This window comes from Panicum hallii, chromosome 1 (assembly GCF_002211085.1).
Source record: "Panicum hallii strain FIL2 chromosome 1, PHallii_v3.1, whole genome shotgun sequence".
Lineage (NCBI taxonomy): Eukaryota > Viridiplantae > Streptophyta > Magnoliopsida > Poales > Poaceae > Panicum > Panicum hallii.
Genome location: NC_038042.1, coordinates 54,174,907 through 54,196,950, shown reverse-complemented (window position 1 = coordinate 54,196,950; position 22,044 = coordinate 54,174,907). Strand labels below are relative to the sequence as shown.

At 46.4% G+C, this 22,044-nt stretch overlaps 3 protein-coding genes across 4 annotated transcripts; 1 reads left to right on the top strand and 2 right to left on the bottom strand.

Annotated features, from left to right (window-relative positions):
* Nucleotides 1-413: 413 nt before the first annotated feature.
* LOC112878817 (probable glycosyltransferase 7) lies at nt 414-1,865 on the bottom strand. The gene has a single exon (XM_025943045.1). The coding sequence runs from the start codon at nt 1,857-1,859 to the stop codon at nt 585-587; it is 1,275 nt and encodes a 424-aa protein (XP_025798830.1). The 5' UTR covers nt 1,860-1,865; the 3' UTR covers nt 414-584.
* Nucleotides 1,866-6,294: 4,429 nt separating this feature from the next.
* Nucleotides 6,295-14,901, top strand: LOC112882228 (enhancer of mRNA-decapping protein 4-like). Of its 2 annotated transcripts, XM_025947250.1 has the most exons (13): nt 6,377-7,114; nt 7,842-7,891; nt 8,065-8,221; nt 8,302-8,520; nt 9,194-9,322; nt 9,954-10,494; nt 10,570-11,471; nt 12,587-12,946; nt 13,020-13,139; nt 13,341-13,511; nt 13,649-13,807; nt 13,999-14,124; nt 14,227-14,535. In XM_025947250.1, exons 1-13 carry the CDS (start codon nt 6,377-6,379, stop codon nt 14,533-14,535), a joined length of 3,981 nt encoding a protein of 1,326 aa, XP_025803035.1. The 2 variants fall into 2 exon arrangements, with proteins under 2 accessions (XP_025803027.1, XP_025803035.1); XM_025947242.1 differs by having other exon boundaries at nt 6,295-7,114; nt 9,954-11,471; nt 14,227-14,901.
* A 427-nt stretch (nt 14,902-15,328) lies between these two features.
* LOC112887262 (KH domain-containing protein At5g56140-like) lies at nt 15,329-20,939 on the bottom strand. Its single transcript, XM_025953397.1, has 7 exons — nt 20,520-20,939; nt 19,950-20,035; nt 17,807-17,955; nt 16,727-16,831; nt 16,534-16,650; nt 16,027-16,170; nt 15,329-15,922 (listed from the first exon to the last, which is right to left on the bottom strand). Exons 1-7 carry the CDS (start codon nt 20,627-20,629, stop codon nt 15,773-15,775), a joined length of 861 nt encoding a protein of 286 aa, XP_025809182.1. The 5' UTR covers nt 20,630-20,939; the 3' UTR covers nt 15,329-15,772.
* Between the last annotated feature and the right edge of the window lie 1,105 nt (nt 20,940-22,044).

The window sequence follows — 22,044 nt, the reverse complement described above, 5'->3', positions numbered from 1 at the left end:
CTTCCGAGTTTATGCGCAGTGCTCATTTTTACGAGGGCGGTGGATCCGAGTGGTAGGGTGGTACCCACCTTAGGTCCGGTTTGGATCATCTAGGACTAACCTGTTTGGATGTTTGGATCCATAGACTGAACTTTAGGTGGGACACTTATAAAAATATAGAAATGTCTTGTTACCCTTAGATTATACTGTTGTGTCTAAATGCGCATAGTGAGGGATGGTTTGGTCTTTTCACAGTTCGAAGGTTGAGGTTGGTTTATTCCAAATTAGGTGGATTGTGAGGACTAGTGGATTAAACTTCAATTGGGGTGGAATTAAACGGAATTACTTTAATCTATATTTTAATCTACCTGTTTGGATCACCTAATGGACTAAACTTAACTTTAGGTCTAAAGTTTAGTCCATGGATCAAACAGGATCTTAATGTTCTGCATTCTCATTGAGAATCCGCCGCGAAGGCTACTGTTGACTAAGTACACGTCTTAAGTTATGAAGCCGAGAGAATTACAGCATGACGTTTTGCGTAGCTAATAACAGCTGCGGACCTCACGTCGATCAGCCACACCCACAGACGCTTGACTTGCTGGTCACTGACTAGCAGTCGCGGGGTAATCGAACGGCAGCGGCTGCACGTCGTCGCTGAGCGGCCCGGCGTGCCGGAACCCGTACGCCCTGAGCACCTGGTCGTCGGCAAAGTTGAGCGCGCGGCGCATGCCCTCGTCGCAGCTGGCCCCGGTGTAGTGCTCGTTCCGCTGCCCGCTGCAGGGCTGGCACCCCGTGAAGTGCGTCACGAAGGGCCGGCGCCACCCGTTCACCCCGGCCTCCGACAGCCCGGCCCCCGCCAGCGCCGCGTTCCTCGCCGCGGCGTGCGCCGCGTGCTCGACCTCCGCGCGCCGCCGTCGCAGCGCGGCCGACCCCGGTCGCCGCTCCATCGCCTCGTAACGCTCCGTGATGTTGCCGAGCCGCCCCACGATCTCCAGCCAGTAGCCCTCGAAGTAGTAGTCGCTCTCGAGGAACACCTTCTCCCGCCACGGGCTGCCGCTCTGCAGCAGCATGTACACGAGCGCCGACTGGTCGTCCGACTCGTCGAACACCTTGTCCCCGAACGTGGACTTGAGCACGGTGCCCCAGCGCCGGTAGTCCGGGGAGTCGGGCCCCATGGCGGCCCACGCGTCCATGAAGTCGAGCGACCACTGGCAGTTCCGGATGAGGAACACCCCGGCGTTGAGGCTGGTCCAGGACCTGGCCTCGAACACGAGGCGCGGCCAGCCGTGGACGACGAGGTTGTGGCCGCGGTACCGGCGCAGGGGGAGGCGGAAGTCCATGTCGGTGAGCACGGCGTCCGAGTCCACCCACCACACCCACTCCGCCTCCGGGTGCGCCACCATGGCGGCGCGGATCGCCGGTATCTTGGCCCAGTACCGGTCCATCGACGGCCGCAGCAGCGCCGTGTTGTACAGCAGTTGCACGCCGTGGAGCCGGCAGTAGTCCGCCTTGTTCTTCAGCAGCCGCGTCAGCGTGTTGTCGCCGCCGGGGGCCCCGCACGGCGCCGGCTGCGAGCCGGACACCATCAGGACGCGCTCCTCGCCGCGGGAGAGCTCCGGGCGCGCGCGCGCCCACCCGGCGCGCTTCTCGTCCCACCCCGCGATGGGCCGGTCCACGGTGTACGCCAGCACCGGGTCATCGTAGAACGTGCGGCCGCCGCCGCCCGGGGAGGAGCCGGCGTGCAGGGCGCCCTCTCCCTCGTCGTAGTAGGCGAACGGGTTGGCGAGCGCGAGCAGCAGCACCGTGGCGACGACGCCGCCCGCGGCGAAGAGGAGCGCGTCGACGAGCAACGACGGCTTCGCGGCGCGCTGCGGCATCGTGAGCTCTTGCTCTCGCTCTCGGGAAGCCGGGATGCTCACTGCGCACGCAGGCGAGTCGCGCCACATACATAACTGACGTTCTGGCCGGGGCGGGAATAGTAGTGGTTTTGGCGGCGGGGCCACGAACGCCAAAGGCCCTCCGGGTCCTGGAGCGGTTGCAGCCGTCGGCCGAGAGCCCGGGTGGAGATGGGGTCGTGGATGGGCACTATGGCAGCTAGCCGCGGCGCCGGCGCGAGGCCAACCCCCGTGCTGCCGTGTTGGCGAGGCCACGCACACGCACTAGGTAGCGCACGGGGACGCACACACAGCGGTGCAGTCCCCGGCAGCTTGCAGTTTCGGACTTGGCGACTAGTGCTGACAGCCTGACACCGATCTACAGTATCTAGAAGCCTAGAAACAGGATATTATGCGAGAGCAAGACAAATCTGCAGGATGCAGCTTGTGAACAATGATTGTTTTTTGCGGGAAAATGTTGCTAGTTTTTCTAAGGGATACCCTAGTCACTAGACACTTTCTGTTCACTTTACTACATGCGGTAGATAGAAAGCAACCGTGAGTTGCGGATGGCTTCCTTTTCTTTTCTTTTCTTTTTTTTGTCTTCAGAAATGTACCGTACGCTGCTTGCAATTCAGAGAGCGGACAGAACAGCGAAAGAGTGATGCATTCTTGACCATGAGTCCATGACTGGAGGGCTATCGGAGTGGCCTGGCAAGTGTTCTGCTGCTGCGGTGTGCTGCAACTGCATGAGCTTGCTGTTCTCGCGCGGTACGAGGAGCTGCTGCAGGAAAGCCTGCGCAGCATGCGGATTGGGCAGTCAACCACGGCCCAAGCCTGCACAACACAACACTGAGGCCCCGTTTAGATGCACTCCAAATTCCAACTTTTTACACTCTCTCTCCATCACATCAATTTTGGAATACATGCATGAAGCAGTAAATGTATATAAAAAAATAACTAATTGCACAGTTTAATTATACATCACGAGACGAATCTTTTGAGCCTAATTAGTCCATGATTAGATAAAATTTATCAAATACAAATGAAAGCGCTACAGTGTTACTATTGCAACTTTGTTGCAATCTAAACAAGGCCTGAGTCACTGACCAGACCCTTTCCAGGCACACATGCCTAGCGGGGACAGTAAACCCGTACGAGCAATTGAGAATCCCTGTTTCTCTTTTCTCAATCGGGAGCGGTCTGACCATCACCCTCGAACAAGGAACGACACGAACAACTCCGCTGTTCAGTTCAGGGGATGCCAGTGACGCAGAGTAGAACCGAGCCCATGAGCTTGCCCCGCGGCTTGCTCGATGCACGAGCACGACGCGCTCGTTGCCAACGCGTAGAAGACGAGCGGCGGGGTGGATGCTGGTTGGGGACGAAGGTCCTGCTTCAGCTCCACCGACCCGTGGCCACTTCCGCCGGCGACGCCCCACCGGCCACCGCGCCGCGTCGTCCTCGTCGCCCTGTTGCGGGCTGACAGCGTGGAGTGGCTGGCCAGCTGGGGAACAATCCGAGACGCCGTCGTAGTTCTCGTGCTGGCTGGCATATGGCCTCGTTTTATTGGGCCACCACCCAACTACGGCCCATAAACTGTAGATTCACGTGAGGATGATACTCTAGGTTTGGTGATTGCGACATAGCTGTTGTTACCCAAACAAACATAGTAGCTACTACCGTCCATTCAGAATGGCTATGGTTCCTTAAAAAACTGGCTAATGATTACTTTGTGGATGGTTCGGCTGTAAGTCTGCTACAAAAAGTGTTTACTGTCGCCTTTTTGCGATTCTGATGATTCGACAATGTAATCCACAAGTAAATAAATATTGATATCGAACCTTTTGTTCTTTCACACGTGAGAGCAGAATCCCTCCCCTTACGACCTAAACAAACTGTTGTCTAGTGAATTGGCGACACCACCCATCTTCTCGAACAAACTGCTATCCATCCAAAATGGCCACGATCAAGGTGGTTCCGCTGTCAAGTCTAGGGCTGAGTAGTTCACTGTTAACTTTCGGCTGTCATTTTTTTTTCTTTTGCGAAACGGCTGCCATGATTTGACATGCATCCGATATACTATGTCCCAATGGAGGGTATCTGTTCTTTCACATGTGAAAATGAAAATACTCTCCCGCTACTGTCCTGAAGAAGGCTCTGTCCCCATCAACAGGCAGCTGTTGTTTTCATCGTATTATTCCCTTTTCTACTCATGTTTTGGTGACTTGGCTCTGTAAACTCTCGCATTAGGCATTACCCATTACCCACTCTGACAATTGCTCTTCGTGAGCCACCATCTCGAGGGACATGCATGAGCATATAGAGCATCTAGCTTTAATGATGATGCAGCCCACGCATTTCTAGTCACAGTGGATCTGAGAGAGAAGGCGTCACATCTGCTTGGATCACCTTGAGACCCGGACAGGAGACTTCGACACGGCAGACTTGCTCTACCTTCGTTGACGCATCGCCCGTCTTACAGGTCCAACCTGCCTCCGTCTTGCTTGATTGCACGCCTAACCATGATTTTCTTTTGAGGAGGCTGGAGTTCTCAACCGATGAAGATAGATCTGCTTTGATCAGCGCTGATGGAGGAAAGGAAAAGCTGATTCGTCAGCCGTTCTTCACGAATCCTATCACGCTTGTCGTCACTGCCGATGATGTCGCAAACAGAAACAGCCTCTGGGCGCCTGAGCGGCCGAATGGGGAGCCTGACGAAGATAAGCCAATCATATGGCCGGGGGGAATGGACCATCCATCAGAATTGCGACCACGCTGAAATTGGATGGGCTTTTGACTTCGGATGAAGGCCGACCCACCCTGGCACCTGCAGACAAACGAGCATGGCAACTTCCTTCTATCGTGCGGTGTGGGCCACAAAAAGCCGATGGATCCATGGGCGGCAACGTTCTTGCTGAAATGGCTGCGTCAAGATCCAGCCGCGGCCAGTGTCACCGCGTCAGAAACTGCGTGCCTGTATCTGGAAGATCGGAGCTGCTACTGCCAATTACACCATGAGAACCGTCGTCCTCCGGCGGACGAAAGGCGAGGCGCGTTGCGATCCTTTGTTCCGGATCACCAGATGGGAACAAGACCAGATCAGGGAGACGCCGCTGCCCTGGTGCTCGCCTGCTCGGGGAGCACACACCTGATGGCCTGAACCTGGCTGCTGCTGGTGTGCGCTCGGCAGGCGAGGCCGGATCGTGTGGCGGCTTCGGGAGGCAGGCCGCATGCCGCGCACGTGTTGCCGTACCGCCCCACCTCGCCGCGCGCCGCCATCTGCGAGCGAGCGTCCCCGCCGGCGCCCGAGCGGATCGACGGCCGCGGCGTGCCTGCCCTGAGCGGCCGTGCGCATCCACGCCGTCCGATGTGGCCTCGGAATAGTTAGACGAGCGCGGAACACCGCTTGACCCAAGCAAATCTACGCGACAGACGTTTCTTTCTCTATGCCCATGGAGATCAGAAAACAATATCTACTTGGAAAGGTGACGAGGATTGCAGCTCGCCCCTCGAGTGCCCTGCTAATTCGGCGAAGGTGCAAAGTGGAGGCTGAGTCAATGAGACAGACTGGTACTATGTACTTTCAAAAAGACATACTATTTGACGTCCTTTTCATGTCTCTTCAATAAAGCAAATGCCTTAGAAGGTGAATTCCTGAATTCATTTGTCTTTTATTCTACAAACTACATGAGCAATACATTGTGATAGTATGTCATATATGGAATTGGTTTACAATATCATGTATGCAAAGTATTTTTTGGCTCGCCATTTCCTCAACTCACATGTGTGAAAAAGGTTAGCCTTTCCTTTTTGGTTCAATTGTATCATGCGGGAGATTCCTTCTGATGCTCCATAGGTTGTTCAAACTAAATTATCCAATCATTTCGATTGATCACTTCATCATCTTATCTGTGTCTAAAATTAACCTTTATTTTCTTTTCATTTCACCACATGAAGGAAATTAATTAACCCTTATCTACTCCATGGTCCTATAGATAAGAGTTTCATGCAAAAGTTTCCACTTCAATGTCATTTTGTTGCCAACATTACAGTACTAGAATTAGTAGGCTCACAAGATCTAGTTTCGTTACTTCAAAGCAAGTGATTTAGACTCTTGGAATCTGTTTGAAACATGAAAAATCCTGATCTACATGTGATTTATTTTCAAATCTGGATTCTATCTTCTAACCGTAGGTGTTTTATAACCACTTTAATAGCCTTTATCTATTAAGGTTCGTAACGGTCGTATTACTTTTTTTTAATAAAATATGTGCTCCGGCACGTTGGCGAAAAAAAACTTGTACTTTCTGTAGGGTAAGCAGATTATGCGATGAGCACTAAAAAGACTGTAAGCCCGTTGTTGCGTTAAAGGAAAACAGCGAGGGCAAACTCGAAAAGTCAAGCATCACCTCCACCTCGACTTGCCCTTCCACGCACCCTCCGCTTCGTCCTCCACTCCTCCCTTCCCCAGTTCAGATCTACTCCACTGCCACCTCCTCCCTCCCGTGCCGCCTCCCATGGCGTCTCCCACCGGAAACCCTAACCCTAACCCCAATCCACCATTCGAGCTGGGGAAGCTCTTCAGGCCACCGAACCCCATGCCCACCGCCACCGCCGCGCCCATCTTCCCCGGTGCCGCCGGAGGCCCCGCGGGCCCGCCGCCGCCGTCCGGTCCCTACTCCTACCCTCCGGTGACCCCGCCCTTCCACCGGGGACCCTACCTGCACTATCCGCAGGACCCCCACGCCATGCCCCGCCCCGTCGTCTCCTTCCCCATGCCAAACCCAAACCTCAACCCCAACCCGAGCGCTAACCCCAACGCCGCTGTCCCGGGCCCCAACCCCGGCGTGCGCCTCATGCAGCTGCTCGGAAACTCCGGGCCGACTCAACTCGAGACCGCCGTCTCCATGCCCCCGCCGACGTCGGAGTTCGCGCAGCCGCAGCCTCTACCGGCGATGCCGTCCGCGGCGCCGGCGAGGATGCTGAGCAGCACCAGCAGTAAGGTGCCCAGGGGACGGTTGCTTGGCGGCGGGGAACGAGCGGTGCACGATATTGACTCGAGGCTGCCTGGGGAGGCGCATCCACCACAGCTGGAGGTGACACCGATCACCAAATACACGTCGGATCCGGGGCTCGTGCTGGGCAGGCAGATCGCGGTGAACCGAACGTACATCGTGTATGGGCTCAAGCTCGGGAACATCCGTGTGCTGAACATCAACACCGCCCTCCGCTCACTCCTCCGAGGCCACACACAGGTATGCACTTGTTAGATTAAGAGATGCATTCATTGGCTAGTTTTGTGTAGAAATGTTTCGATGGACTACTGGCTAGTGGGCTTTTCTGATGTATATGCACGATCCAACTGAGTTGACTTGGTTCTGAGTTGAATTTATAATTCAACATATTCAATCATTCCTTTTATCCTCTGCCATGCTCAGTTGCATGTGCTGTATAGGATTTCACATAAGAGAAATTGTCAGTGTTTGTTTTGATTCATTATTTTTGTGCTTGATGGCACTATGAGATTGAGAAACTAACCATTAGCTGCAGACTAACAGAGAGGCCAGATATGCTTTTATTTGTGGGTCAGCTTGTTGTAATAAGGCTTTAATGATTTTGTTTTATGAGAATACTTTGTCCGATAAAAAGTGCATGCTTGTTTTCTTTTTCTGTCCTAGAATCTGTCATGCACTGAACTTCATCCTCAGAAATCTTTTGTTAAAAACATAGCTTATGTGATGTGTGATATGTCTTGCAATTCATCCACAGAAATCTTTTGTTAAAAACATAGCTTATGTGATGTGTGATATGTCTTGCAATTCTAATTGCTGAAAGAAGTATTGGTTTTGCATATCAGAGTTTGTTAGTTTTGCTATATGGTTAGGTGCCCCTCTTTTTTCTTGTGGATTCATGAATCTTTTTTACTCAGCATGTGACTGCATTTGTTTGATATATCCTGTTGCCTTTCTGTTTTTGCTGCAGAGGGTGACGGACATGGCTTTCTTTGCTGAGGATGTCCATCGTTTGGCAAGGTACTAATACAAAATGATGGGATATTCAGTTACAACCGCACAAATAATCGATCTGTGTACTACCCCTGCTGGGTTATTATCCTGTTCTTTAGTATTGCATTTAGGAATTTATCTGGTTGTTTCCGTATATTTTCAGTAGAGGCTATGTCCTAATTTGCTTCGATCTTCTGCAGCGCGAGCGTAGATGGGCGGATATATGTGTGGAGGATTGATGAGGGGCCTGATGAGGAAAATAAACCACAAATTACTGGAAAGATTGAAATTGCCATCCAAATTGTAGGCGACGTTGAAGCTTACCATCCCAGGATATGTTGGCACTCACATAAGCAAGTAAAGCCTTTTACGTCACACTTAACCCTTGAAGTTCTTTTTGCATTTTAACCTACAAATGACTTACACCTATCCTGCAGGAGATTCTGTTTGTTGGAATTGGGAACTGTGTGTTGAGAATAGACACAACTAAAGTAGGAAGAGGAAGAGACTTTGCTGTGGAAGAACCTGTTAAATGTCATCTTGAGAAACTTATTGATGGTGTTCGCTTAGTTGGTAAGCATGACGGTGATGTGACGGATTTGTCCATCTCTCAGTGGATGAGTACCCGCTTGGCCTCAGGGTCAAAGGATGGCACGGTTTGTATTAAATCATCATACTTTCGTCATAAGCTACTTCACAAAACTGCACTCTGTTGAAGTGTATCCTTAAACTTTTCAAGCACTGTATCTGTTTCAAGCTCAGATGTGAATATGTAGCTCTCTAGTTCGATACGATTGGACTCTAAATGCGTCTTTTGTGTGACATGGAAATCTTCTAGACACTGACTAAATAAACATTACGTTCTACCATAACATATCCTCCAATACATGATTAGTAAAATTGGATTCCCGTAACATTTTTTTTACTTGTTCATTCATACCTTGGTTCTAGATGGAACAACTTCACTTCCGCTTGGAAAGGCAGAACACAGTACATTTATCTTGTGTATGTCTGCAATGTTTTACATTGTAAAACTATTATTAGGAAACATATGAAAACACTTATCATTTTGTTTTTGATACGCAACTGTAGACCGTGTAGCCTCGGTACACCAGGAAATCAACTTTGCAGAAAACAGCCTGGTGCTATTAGGTTATTGGTAGCAATTAATTGGAAACAGTGCCAGCTGCTGTCTTATATCCATTAACAAAGCTGTCGACAATTTTATGTCTGGTGGTCAAAACTTTCCCTTTTAGGAACAATGTTATCAAGAGAAGTGCAATGCATTAGACCTGGCCCTGTTATGATGTATATTGTTTCTGTTTGCAGGTAAAGATCTGGGATGATCGCAAACCAGTTCCTTTGTCCATTCTGAAGCCACATGATGGTCAAGCTGTTTACTCAGTTGCTTTTCTTACAGCACCTGAGCGGCCAAATCATATAAATCTAATTACAGCGGTACGTAGTCAAATGTTGTTTGCGAGTGTGGATGAACGCCCAGACCGTCAAAGTTCAAGTCCTTGTTGAGGCAAATTTGGGAGCCCTTTTTCTTTTTAATATAAAAGCTAAATAGCAGGCTGGTCTAGGTTTTTTTTTAGCCATATGTTTGAACTTAAAAATATATATGTTCGTCCTTATTCTGGTCGCTTATTCTTTTAAGCTCGTGTTCTTTTGTGTCTTGTAAACTTTTTTTTTTGGCTAGCACGCTATGGTGAGCCAACATTATTACATCCAATCCATATAGACATTGGGCAACCTAAGATATGACCAAGTCGTATTTCTTGTTTCGATTAAAAGGTTGCCTCATAGCAGTGTCGTACTTAGTTCAAATAAGAATAAACTCTGAATGGGTAGTAGCTGCCTAAAATCACTATAAACCTAAGACTGCTCAGTGTTGTATAATCTATGAAATGCTTGGCACATTGGAGAAAATGTTTATCCTTGGTGTTCCTTTTTAGTAAGACAAACCATTACTGTAATTATGCTCTTGAAATATTCGATGAAGAAAAGCTTTTTTTTTGTTTTTGTGTGTGTTTTAAGGAGATATTTTCACTATGCATTACATGCTACTCTTTTGTTGATGGCACAGGGTCCTCTGAACCGAGAAATTAAAATTTGGGCTTCTACTAATGAAGATGGTTGGTTGTTGCCAAGTGATTCTGAGAGTTGGAACTGTACCCAGACCTTGGAACTTGTTAGTTCTCTGGAGCCTAGAGTGGAGGAGGCATTTTTCAACCAGGTTGCAGTACTGCCTCAAGCGAGCCTGATTTTGCTTGCAAATGCTAAAAAGAATGCTATTTATGCTGTCCATGTTGAGTATGGCCCAGATCCTGCCTCTACTCGCTTGGACTATATAGCAGATTTCACCGTTGCAATGCCTATTTTAAGCCTCACTGGGACACATGAAGGCCAATCTGATGGTGAACAAGTTGTTCAAGTCTATTGTGTCCAAACAATGGCCATTCAACAATACGGATTAGAGTTATCACTCTGTTCGCCTCCTACAGCTGATACTACTGGGTTTGGAAGAGATCCAGCTATTTCCCGTGTTTATGAGGCACCTCCGGAAGTGGCAGGAACAGAGTTGTCTACAACAACTAGTAAACCACCGGCTGTTGACCAGTCTGCAGGTAATGCAGCTACATATTCTCCTATAGTTGCTTCAGTTAATTCAGAAGTAGTTATTTCTTGTTATTTATCTGCAGAGTTTGATCCGAAACCATCAGCTTCGCCGCTTGCATACTCAGAAGGTGATGGTTCTGTGCATCTCCCATCTGCACCTCTTGCATCAAAGATGGAGGTTCCTGTATCGGGAGCAGCACCTGGAACTCGTGATATGGATCAATCAGCTTTTGACTATACAACAAACAGGAACATGGAGCGTGATGCTTTGAAAAGGCAAGATACACCCATGCCCATGAGAAAGGATATCTTAGGAAAGGATGAGCTAAGAGATGGTCACGGTGATGTTGCAATGCTTCCAAATCCCCGTTTGATGTTTCAGGTTGGAGGGAATGCTACACACTTGGTTACTCCATCTGAAATTATATCGGGCACTCTCTCATCTACTGAAAACAATGATGTCTCTAAATCCGATGGAGGAAAAATTCAAGATGTTTCCAGTAGAAGCTCTCGGATTGCAGAAGTGGAACCAAAACAAATTGATGAGAGTAAGCCAGATCAAAATTCAGGACTTGAAACTGTGAAGGAAACTCAGATTGTTTGCGAGAATATGGAGAAAACTCGTTCCTTGGAGCAAACTGTTGAAATGATCAGTGAGCGCTCAGTGACAACTGACAAGTACAGTGTGGAAGAATCAGAGTTACCATCTGATAAGCCAACGTTGGACCATACTGGTGTTGCTGATGAAAATGTCATTAAAAAGTCTGTGGAAATGCCTGAGAAAAGTGATTACTCTGCTGCTTCCAGGGAGCAATCATCTTCGTATACGAAGGAGGAGAAAGTTTTACACCCTCAAACATCTGGTCAGCCATCTCCTCCTGTTAGTGCTTTCAACTCAACTGAGTCACATGAGCCTTTGAGTTCCGCATATCCTCCTATCAGCTCCTTCCCAGAAGTTGCTGCCACACAAGGGATGCTGCAACAGGTGATCACCTTAACTTATTAATCATACATCCTTATTAATTCTAGACCTTACTCAGCCTCGCTGAGACGACGGCATTTATAAATGTTTTGACACGCCATCCTGGCTTTCGTGCAACTTGCAAATAAATAAATTTCACTATGGTGAGCCCTGAATTGACCTAAAATGAATGTGTAGCTAAATCTAGTTTCTCAATCGGCACCGTGCTAGTTTTTCTCCCTTTTGGTTTTGTTCAGTTTGACCAAGGTTTTGCTATCTGCCAATGTACTATATTTGCACCTGGTCATTTTCTCTTGATCCTGTCCTGCATTGCATTACTGCCCACCTTTATTAAAATGGTTCATTTCAGATTAATTGAAGCGTTGCAGAGCTGGAATGCATTGAAAAGCAGAGATTTTCTTTTTTGCTTTAATTCAGTTCCATGGAATCATGTGTGTTTTGGGCCATTCTATCCATAAGCCAATCTTGAACCCTGAGCTAGACTTGATTCAGTATATACTCAACTTGTTTTTTTGTAAGCTTGCAAAATTAGCAAAAATTTTCTTGTTTTTAGGAAGAAAGAATTTAGAATCGGCACTGCTAGCGTCCGGACGTCCGATCAGAATTTTTTTATCAGATGGTCCGTCGCAACATTGATAAATAACAGTTGCAACATCAGAAATCAACGCTTGCAACATAAAAAGAATATGTATACAATGACTTTGTCACTCTGATATCCGATTCGAGGATGGAAAATTCCCACCGCAACATTAACATCATGTTTCATGCAACGTCCACTGCGCAACATAAGGAAACAATAATTGCAACATCGGTACTTGTCTCTTGCAACATGGATCGGAGCGTCCGATTTTTTCTGCACGTCGGACGCCCTAATCCTAGCATTACCGATTTAGAATTTTACTTGTGATGTCACTTGTGTGATGTCACTTGGTTAATTTTGTAACAGGCTATCTTTTCCAGCGGTACAGATGGACTGGAGAATTCCCAGTTAACTACATGGTTTTCTGTTTCACCTAAATGTTACAATGCTTTTTATTATCAACCACGTAAATGTTACGATGTGATAACACTATATGATTATGAGCTTTTTTTATTTACTGTGCTTCTATGTCTTCCAGCTCATAGGGATGCAGAAGGACATGGAAAAGCAGTTGAGTACTATGATTCCTGCCTCAGTGGCAAAGGAAAGCAAAAAACTCGAGACGTCATTAGGGCGCAGCATGGAGAAATCTATCAAGGCTCACATTGATGCCATTTGGTTTCGTCTCCAGGAGGAAAACACTAAGCGTGAAAAGGCTGACACAGAGCGAATGCAGCAATTGGTTACTCTCATTACAAACTCGATAAATAAGGACATTCCTGCTAATCTGGAGAAGTCACTTAAGAAAGAAATCTCATCACTTGGGCCTGTTGTTGCTCGAGCAATTTCACCTATTATTGAGAAGTGCCTAGCCTCTGCGGTTTCTGATTCAGTTCAGGTTAGTTAATTTCCTTCTGTATTAGTTATGTTGAAGTTGGTCATGCTTCCTCTCATTGGTCATTTGTTTGTAGAAAGGGGTGGGTGACAAGGTGTGCAATCAGCTGGATAAATCTATTAGTGGAAAACTTGAAGCTACACTTGCCAGGCAAATCCAAATGCAGTTCCATACATCTGTAAAACAGGCTCTTCAGGTATGGATCCTTGTTGGTTTCCTTTTATAGATGATTGTCAAGCAGCACATTATTCCCATCTAACATGGCAGGCTCTATCTGTTTGCTAGACATAATATCTTTGCAGCTTGGTTCAGTTTCAGGAGATACGATATTTGATGTTAATGCCTTTTGTTTTAGCTATGCTACATTTACTGATTGGTTATAAATCAATGCATGCAGGATGCTTTGCGCACTAGCTTTGAATCATTGCTGGTTCCAGCATTTGAACAATCATGCAAGACAATGTTTGAGCAAGTAGATGGTGCATTTCAGAAAGGAATGTCTGAGCACACAGTTGCTATTCAGCAGCAAGTTGAGGCAGCACATACCCCATTAGCGTTAACATTAAAGGTGTGTTTTGACACTGCTTTTGATATACTTGCGTATTAAATAACGGGTAACAAGAAGTTGTTGGATACTCATTTCTTCCCAGCCATCTACTAAGAAATGATTGCTATATTTTGAATTTTTTTTCTTCAATTCCCCAGGAGACCATCAATTCTGCATCATCAATCACCCAGAGTTTTTCATCGGAGTTACTTGATGGCCAGCGCAAGCTATTGGCACTTGTTGCTTCTGGGAACACCAAGGCACATAATACCAATTCTTTGCAACCCATTAATGGTCCTTTGAGTGGCCCCCAAGAGGTGAATGCAGACAATTTTTCTTCTCCAGTAACACTGCTTATTGCAATTTGTTTATTCTATTTCATTTCACAATTTGTTAACATGCCTACAGGTTGTGGTACTGATATTCTTATTATCCGTGTCTAATTAGGATATGAAGAATGAAATAACAAGCATACATTTGAATCCTTACCTGCCTTGCTCCCTTACAGGTTGAGGCTCCGTTAGATCCGATGAAAGAGCTGGGCAGACTGATATCTGAACGCAAGTTTGATGAGGCATTTACAATGGCCCTACAAAGGAGTGATGTTTCCATAGTGTCGTGGCTATGCTCTCAGGTATCTTCCTCCCACTGAGTTGATCAGCTAAGATCCACCCTACTTGATCCTTATTAGGACAACCTTGTTTTGGCTTTGTGATAGTTATACCCTCTTGTACAGGTTGATTTGCGTGCATTATTGGCAATGGTCCCAGTCCCACTTAATCAGGGGGTTCTCCTGGCCCTCTTGCAGCAGCTAGCAGTTGACATAAACAATGAGACATCTCGAAAAGTTCAATGGATGACAGATGTTGCCATGGCAATAAATCCAGCAGACCCGATGATTGCCGTGCATGTGCGGCCCATCTTTGAGCAAGTCTACAGCCAGTTGGCCCACCAGCGGGCACTCCCCACCACGAGCGCATCGGATGGCACCAGCATCCGTGTGATAATGCATGTAATTAACTCGGTTCTGCTTAGCTATAAGTGATACTACCATTGGTGGCTGTACAACCGTGGGAAATAGGCCTATCTATCTTTGTATAGAGAAATTTTGAAACGGAAAGGGAACCCACAGCCCAAGGGTTGCTGCTGTGACAATGTGGCCGAGGGCACTTGCAAGACGTTGGAGGCGTTCTCCCCGGGTGTAAACTAGGCTTGAGTCACTCTTGGAATTGCATTATTGTAGTATTTCGGTGTCCTCGAATTGTCTAGATCATGTTCCTTCGTCATGTGGTCAGTCGTTGTCCCTGTATCTAGGACGATTTGAAGCCCGTAGCTGGGTGCTTGTGGTGGTTGATTCCCACAAAATTTTGGAAGTTAATGGAGAATTGTTTGATGCAGCTAGTTCTGTTTAGATATCTATCTCATGTTGGTGCTTTTGATGGGTTAATTTCCTTGGTTCTGTTTTGCTCGCGGAGGCTGACGGTCCGAGCATCCACCAAGTCACCGAGGCCGGGACCACGAGATGCATAAACGCTTGCGCTCGGCCAGAATTCAGCATATCGAGGCGTAACGCCGTTCGACCCGAAGTAGGCAAGCTACGGACGAAGGCTGTGTCCAGTGCCCATGGTGCGGATCATAGATTGGCTGTGCAAACTAGCGAGCATCATTTGAGATCAGATCAGCATTACAACATGAGTATATTACCGGAAACAGTGGTATGATGAACAAGCCGTCAAAATAGTAAGACTGATGATATCGACACAGCTGAAGAATCCCTATCCCTGCCTGGATTATTCCGGATCAGCAAAAAGCAGCATCCAAATTGACGACGGAGATCGTAACAAACTAGAATTCTGAACAAATATCACAAGCCAGCATGCTGATCTTGCACAGAGTTACGCACACGAGTTACAGCATCACATCAATCCCAAACAGCATCCTTAAATCAGTCTTCGAAAGACAAATAAATACAAGCACGGTCGGAGCTTTCCAAAGCTCCGTTCACCAGTTCACAGCTCCAAATGAGCAGTACACAAACCACATCGCTACAAAACCCTGCACAACCCAATGTATGGCACATCAACAACCTATGTCGCCATAACCAAAGCTCCCCAGTAGCAGGAAACACAACTCCAGATATATGTATTTATCAGGTACGGGCCGCCCGATGCTGGTGGCACGAGACCGTATTGGGCCGATAGCCAGCAAGGCAACCCCATTTTCGTACTCAGGATTGGTCTCGGAACAGATGATTTGGTTCTCCCTTCATGATTTTTGCACCTTTACCCCCTTGTCTTGGCTCTCTTCATTCCAAGGCTGTTGTGGAATGGGGAAGCCGAGCCGGACCTCTGCATTCCTTCTTCGCGGAGGGTGCCATTGAGCATCGCAAGCTCCCGCAGCTGCTGTTTCTTGAAGAAGTCCTGGGATTCATCCTGCGTGGGAACAAACAAGAACTATTAACATTGGTTCTTCAAGATGGACTAAAAGAGAACCGATTTGTAAGAGTTTAAAAAGGATAAAGGTGATGATGGCATACCACAGGCTTCAGAAGATCTTCAAGGATCTCACGGGCTTGCATCAGGCGTGCATCAATAATTTCCACAGGAAGCTCTGCCTCAACCAATATATGAAGGGGTTCATTCAGGTGTTCATATCCTGGCTTCCCTCGCATCATTTCCTCCTGCAAAACAATAGTATAAGTGACCTCAATTCCATAACACAAAACAAACAGAGGTACACATGCATAAAGGTATCTAGGACGCTTAAGGATTGATGATCATGGCTTGGTTCAAGTTCCAGCCAGGAAGTGGATTTTGAAGAACCACCAGGTGGTATGGGTTTTCATATCAATACATAAACTGGAAGATACATAAAAGGAAACAATTTTAAAAAGCAAAGAATTAAACAGCCATTGTTCCCTAGCCAGTTAGCAGGGTTGGTCTGGCTTTGAATGACATAACTCAAGTTTATAACAATATATATACTCCAGATTTCAAAGTCCATCTATTTACCAATATTAAGAGGCACTGATCTGGATATTTACCCGAGCTGGATCTTTAATGCTGCCCCGGCCCCTTATTAGCACGCGGCAGTCTGTATTTGCCTCCACTCGCTTCAAGGAATTTCCTCTAGGACCAAGGATGCGACCAACAAAATTGTACTATGAAAATAAACATAGAATAATGATGAGGATATGGCATCTCAAGAGTATACAACTAAAGAAATAGCATACTTACTGTTGGATATTTGTCTACAGGTATTTCAACCTTCATTGTTTTCTTGACAATCAGTCCAGAGGAGCTGCCTTGGGAACCTCCAAGCCAGCTATAAGCTGGTGAACTCTGCAATGGTCACAAGCTGATTATATTAGAAGTTCATAACCTCTCTCCTCACTCAAAAAGCACTGGAAATGAGACAAAGATGGGAGCTAATGTAGTAAGTGAAAAGCAACAGAATTCAAGCCAAAGTAAAAACCATCATGAGAAGCGTACAGTTTATAAAGGTCCATAAATTTATAGGATTATGCTGAAAAGTGAGAATACTCTATTCTTGAGCACATGGGTTCTATTTTAGCTGTCCTGTTGTTAAGGTAAGGTTCAAAAGAGCAGCGATATACTCCCTCTGTTCCAAAATGGAGGACTAATTGTCCCAAGTCAAACTTCTCTAACTTGACCAAGCTTATAGGAAAATATATTAACTTTTGTAATTCAAAATAGATGTACTGACGAAATATATTTCAAGGTGGAATTAATGAAACTAATTTGTAATGCTGCATTTTTCTAAAAACTCGGTCAAAGTTTAGAGAAATTTGACTTAAAACAAAACTAAAAGAAAATGACCTGCCTTTTGGAACAGAGGGAGTATTTATGACCAACAGGCATAGCTCTTCTGCAATTCCCTTGATACCCATATTATATACCAATAATCTAAATATGATTTCAAGCACATCTACCAGCATGGAAACACATAATGGCTAGCAATCTGGTTAGACCAATCAGCAGATTCTGATGTCAGGATGGCCACTGACTATAATATGGCCAGATTTTTCAACATATGGAGCCAAATCAGTAAAATTAGTGTCAGCATGTTATCCAAACTCCATCTTATAGAATACAGAAAAAGAATTTAATGGCATCTTGGAACCCACTGCCTGAAAGGGATTAGTATAGTTAGAAGTTAGCAAAAGGGTCAAGCAGTACGAAGAATGTAAGCATTCAAGGTTAAGTCAAAATCAGTTAGAGAAAACCTGATCCAAGCTTTCAAAATGGTAAATTAGGCATGAAGAGTAAGTCATGTTAAATGGTCAGTATCCATACTTCTGATTGAAACGCTGATGTCCACCCGTTCATGTCAGTAGCTGCTCCATTTGAATATAATCCTCCCGTTGTTAGTGGACTACCATGTTCAAGGCCACTTTGATTTAAAAGGGACGCATTCTCCAATAGTGTGGAAACACGTAAAATTTCTGCTCCAACATTGCAATTGCAAGCACAAGATGTAGAAAAAGTTAGCAGTTAGAATTAGTGATCAGTAAATGAAGTTAGATTAGTGATTAGTAAATGCAGTTAGATTAGTGATTAGTAAATGCATATAACCTGGCGTTGTTAGTGTTAAATCACTAAACTGAAAAGAGCTTCTTTCTCTCTTTACAAAGACAACTTGTGAACTCATAACAGAGTCAACTTGTCTTATCTAAAACATTGATGTTGACAAATATGCAAATTATAGTAAGCAACTAATATGGAAATCTGTCAGCACCAAAAGAAAAGGCAGAAGAAAAACTTAGTACGATAAAAACTCATCGAAAACAAAACAAGCAGATATGAAAAGCACCTAAATGAAAACACAGCAAAATAAGAGTTTGTATAGGATAAATAATCCGCCTCATTCGTTAGAGGAATCAGTTTCTCAGGCTCACTCTCTGCACAACATCCTGCTCATATATTGTTTCTACTGTACAGTTATCTATCTACCTACTTATCACTCAAATCACACAAACCGTCAGATCGATGCAGGTCTTAAATATGCTAATCAGAAGCATGTATGTTATTTGTCGCAGTAGGCACAATAACAGTTGCTTATTATTGCACCATCTAGATCTCATAACTTCGTGCCGCCTAGCCCGAAATGCGAGTCACGTACATTCATATGTTACAAATCAAATCGCGATTCTACCAAATTATTGTTATCTCCCATTGATCATATTCTAGCATGATCACAAACATTCACTACTGCATACCCAATGCTGAAAGCTCCCATACAATGTGGAAACTGGGAAAGGAAATTTCTAGGTAGCTTAACCCTTGGTTACTTTGTAAGGAAGATTCAAAGCAGAGGCGGAGCTGGCTGGCCTTGTGACTAGGGACACTCAATGGGTTTGCTTCATGACTGGGCTCGATCACATATTCACATCAAAAAGAGATTGAAGTCATGACTGGGACTGCTTATTTTCTTTGTAAAGCTGGTATCCCCAGTTAATCAGTTTGGATCGTCGGTTTCGTTAAGCTTTCTAATAAAGCCAGGCAGAGGCCTTTGATCCAAAAAGTCAACAACGGTGTCAAGACTAGGGACATGGTCTTAGTGGCCCTAGTTTGAAATCCACCACTGATTTGAATCCAGGACCTTGAGGACACAAGTGAAGAGACTCTACCACAGCACCAGGGCCACCCTTCAAATTTTCACTACCGCACAGAAATAAAATAATCTACTGCAAAAAAGAAAAAGAAAATCAAGATCATCTCAAGAAATGTAATAGACACTCGCAAAGGCACTATGGTGTGGTTTCATTGCTGTAGGCTATAATAACCTCCAGAGAACTGGTACCCATCCAACAGCTCCTGGGTGAACTTGCCATAGGAACTTATGGCAACAAATGGCAACAACAGAGAAATGAAGGTCCCTAAATTGCCACTAAATAGCACAGGCCTTGATAGAAAACAAAACAAATTCAGACAAATTAAGCAGCATCTTCAGAAGGCATCTTTATAAAAACAATTCTTTGAAACACACCATATGAATTCTTTTTTAATAAGATCAAAGGTAAGCGTAATTCAGAATGCATAGACCAATGCTACCAAAGCCATTGCCTTGGGGCCAATTTACAATAACTCAATAATAAGGCAATCATTTAGAACATTCAGGCCAATTCTGAACTGATAAAGAAAAAAGTTGCAAGGTAGCAAAGGTGTAGGAGGGGATGGGGCGTTGGATTCACACAATGACCACTAAATACTGCCACTGTAAGGACTAGGGATTAGCAACAATTTCCAAGCAACAATAACTGATTTTGTGGTAAATCTAGCTAAAAGAAGCAAATAAAGAGGTGGAGAATCAACACAAGCAGCAATAGTCAAAGATTCCTACATCATGACAGAATATTCTGAATGCGTGGCAGCAGCGGCAATGCATCCAGCTTAGAGTGCACCGCAGTTGAAAGGGCATGATGGCATGAGATCTGACCTTGATTTAGCAGCCGTACACTATGCGGGATCACTGGGATGAAGGGGCCAAGCTTGTGCCTCTCCGCGAGCAGTTCAGCAAGGTACCTAGAGAAGAATCGCAACATACTCATCAGTCATCATCCATCCCGGGTAGTACAGCATGCAAGTCTTACAAACATAAAATTTAGTAAAAACAGAATAGCATGAAAATCCAGAAAAATCCCCCAAATCCCGCCGACATACACATGGAAGAGGGCCATAACTGGATCACAAACTCAAGCAAGTAAACACTGAGCTTAGCGACTGCCGACTGGCTTATAGTTCAAAAATTCGAGTAAAAGTACGGCGAGAAGCAACTTTGACCCATAACCGGAGATCTCAACGTGGCGAATCAGATCCGATGACGAAAGGCCATAAACCTCGTCATCGTACTACACCAGATTCAAACCGTAAAAACCTCCGATGCTCCCCAGGACACACGAAAATCACCCCCTCCCCCCCAATCATGTCCTCCCGGGATCGATCGGGGCCGACACGAAGCAGGGAAGCAGGAGAAACGGGTGGGGGCGAAGTGCGCTGCCTAGCTTACTTCTCCTGCTCGGCGACGGCGGCGGAGGGAGACCGGAGTCCGCCGATGCGCGGGGAGTGCGGGGTGGTGGACGGCGAGGGCGAGTAGGCCATGTACCGCCCCGACGACATCTCTCCTGCTGCAGCTGCTGCCGCCGCTGCCCTCCCTCCCTCGGCGAGATCTCGGCGGCGCGGCGCGGGACTGTCGAGGCGTCGGGGCGCGCGCCCGCTCGAGCTGGCCTGGCAGGTGGCGGCGGCGGCGGCGGCGGCTGGGAGGGAGGGGGCGGAGAGGGGGGAGTGGGAGGCCGAGGGGAGGAGGGCTTTTATGGGTGCGCGCGTGTCCGTCCCCGGGGGAGTAGTGCTAGGCGCGCCGCGCCGCGGTAACTAGTGAGGCGAGTGAATAGTGGCCGGCGCGTGGGAGGCGAGCGTGGACGGAGGTTGCGGGCGGCGCCCGGTCTCCCGGTGGTGGTTGGTAAATTTGCCGGGAGACTCGGGGAGGAGGGTGGGAAGGAAATCTGGCAGCTCATCAGGTACGGATCGGACGAGGTGGCGCCGCGTCTGCGCCGTCCGATCGGCATCCGACGGCCTCGGATCGAGCACGCCGCAGTAATCTCTATATCCGTTTAATTACGACGACGCTAACAAATATTCTCCGATCGGAATAATTGTGTACCGCCGGTTGAGGAGGTAGCTAGGAAAGCTTGGCATCACCACAGCGTAGCTCCCTCGACCAGTTGCTATCGCCCCTTACGTGTTTCTCTCTAGCTCGCCAATGAAATGAAACGTGTAGGATCGGAGACATGGTGTGGTGATAGGGGAGGACAAGCCAGTACAAAGATGACTTGTGAAGGACATGCTACGCCCAAGCTGCTTGTCCCTCCTCTCTTTCTTTTGCTTGCTCTCGTGTTCAAGTTACGGCTGCATTTACCGATCGAGAAATACCATGGGAACGAGTTTGGTAAAGTCTCATGTATGAACCATCGATCTATTGAATTGTTTCTTTCTAAGAGTAAGATATTATTGACATAGACATTCACGTACACGCAAGCATATCGTATTAGATCGATTATTTTTTTTAACAAATAGCTCGAGGTACACACCAATATGCACTATGAGCTGTAACTATCAGAGAGAAATTAGAGGTAATTGTAGGACATTCCGTACCGTAGAAAATACATACGGAGTGCTATATATAGATTTTGTTTTTTTAGAAGTCATAAACACGTATTTCTTGTTCCATCCTGAATGTCAATGCTGCCACACGCTACGGAATACTTGCCTTGTAGAATACAATTCTACAAGAGCGATGACGACTCCCATGATTTCCAGCATGTCAAGCAATTGCGAGATAACATAGAAATAGTGCTGGAAAGAAATTAAGAGCATCTTTAAGATCCTTTCTAAACTTCGCTCTCTAAATTATTATTTGGAGACCCTTCTGCATAAAAATCGTTTTTAATTTTTTCCTTCCCAACAGCTTTCTATATCTTGTGTATGCTCTAGAAAGTCATTTTCGTTATCTATCTTTAGCTAGCGATAAATGCGAA

What these genes read in the sequence shown, in the direction of transcription:
- LOC112878817 (XM_025943045.1), bottom strand. Translation starts at nt 1,859, where the DNA reads ATGCCGCAGCGCGCCGCGAAGCCGTCGTTGCTCGTCGACGCGCTCCTC.
- LOC112882228 (XM_025947242.1), top strand. Translation starts at nt 6,377, where the DNA reads ATGGCGTCTCCCACCGGAAACCCTAACCCTAACCCCAATCCACCATTC. An exon ending in CAGGGTCAAAGGATGGCACG is followed by an intron (nt 8,521 to 9,193) that starts GTTTGTATTAAA and finishes TTCTGTTTGCAG; the next exon opens with GTAAAGATCTGGGATGATCG. An exon ending in CATTAGCGTTAACATTAAAG is followed by an intron (nt 13,512 to 13,648) that starts GTGTGTTTTGAC and finishes TCAATTCCCCAG; the next exon opens with GAGACCATCAATTCTGCATC.
- LOC112887262 (XM_025953397.1), bottom strand. Translation starts at nt 20,629, where the DNA reads ATGTCGTCGGGGCGGTACATGGCCTACTCGCCCTCGCCGTCCACCACC. An exon ending in CTGTAGACAAATATCCAACA is followed by an intron (nt 16,651 to 16,726) that starts GTAAGTATGCTA and finishes TTATTTTCATAG; the next exon opens with TACAATTTTGTTGGTCGCAT. An exon ending in AAGATCTTCTGAAGCCTGTG is followed by an intron (nt 15,923 to 16,026) that starts GTATGCCATCAT and finishes GTTCCCACGCAG; the next exon opens with GATGAATCCCAGGACTTCTT.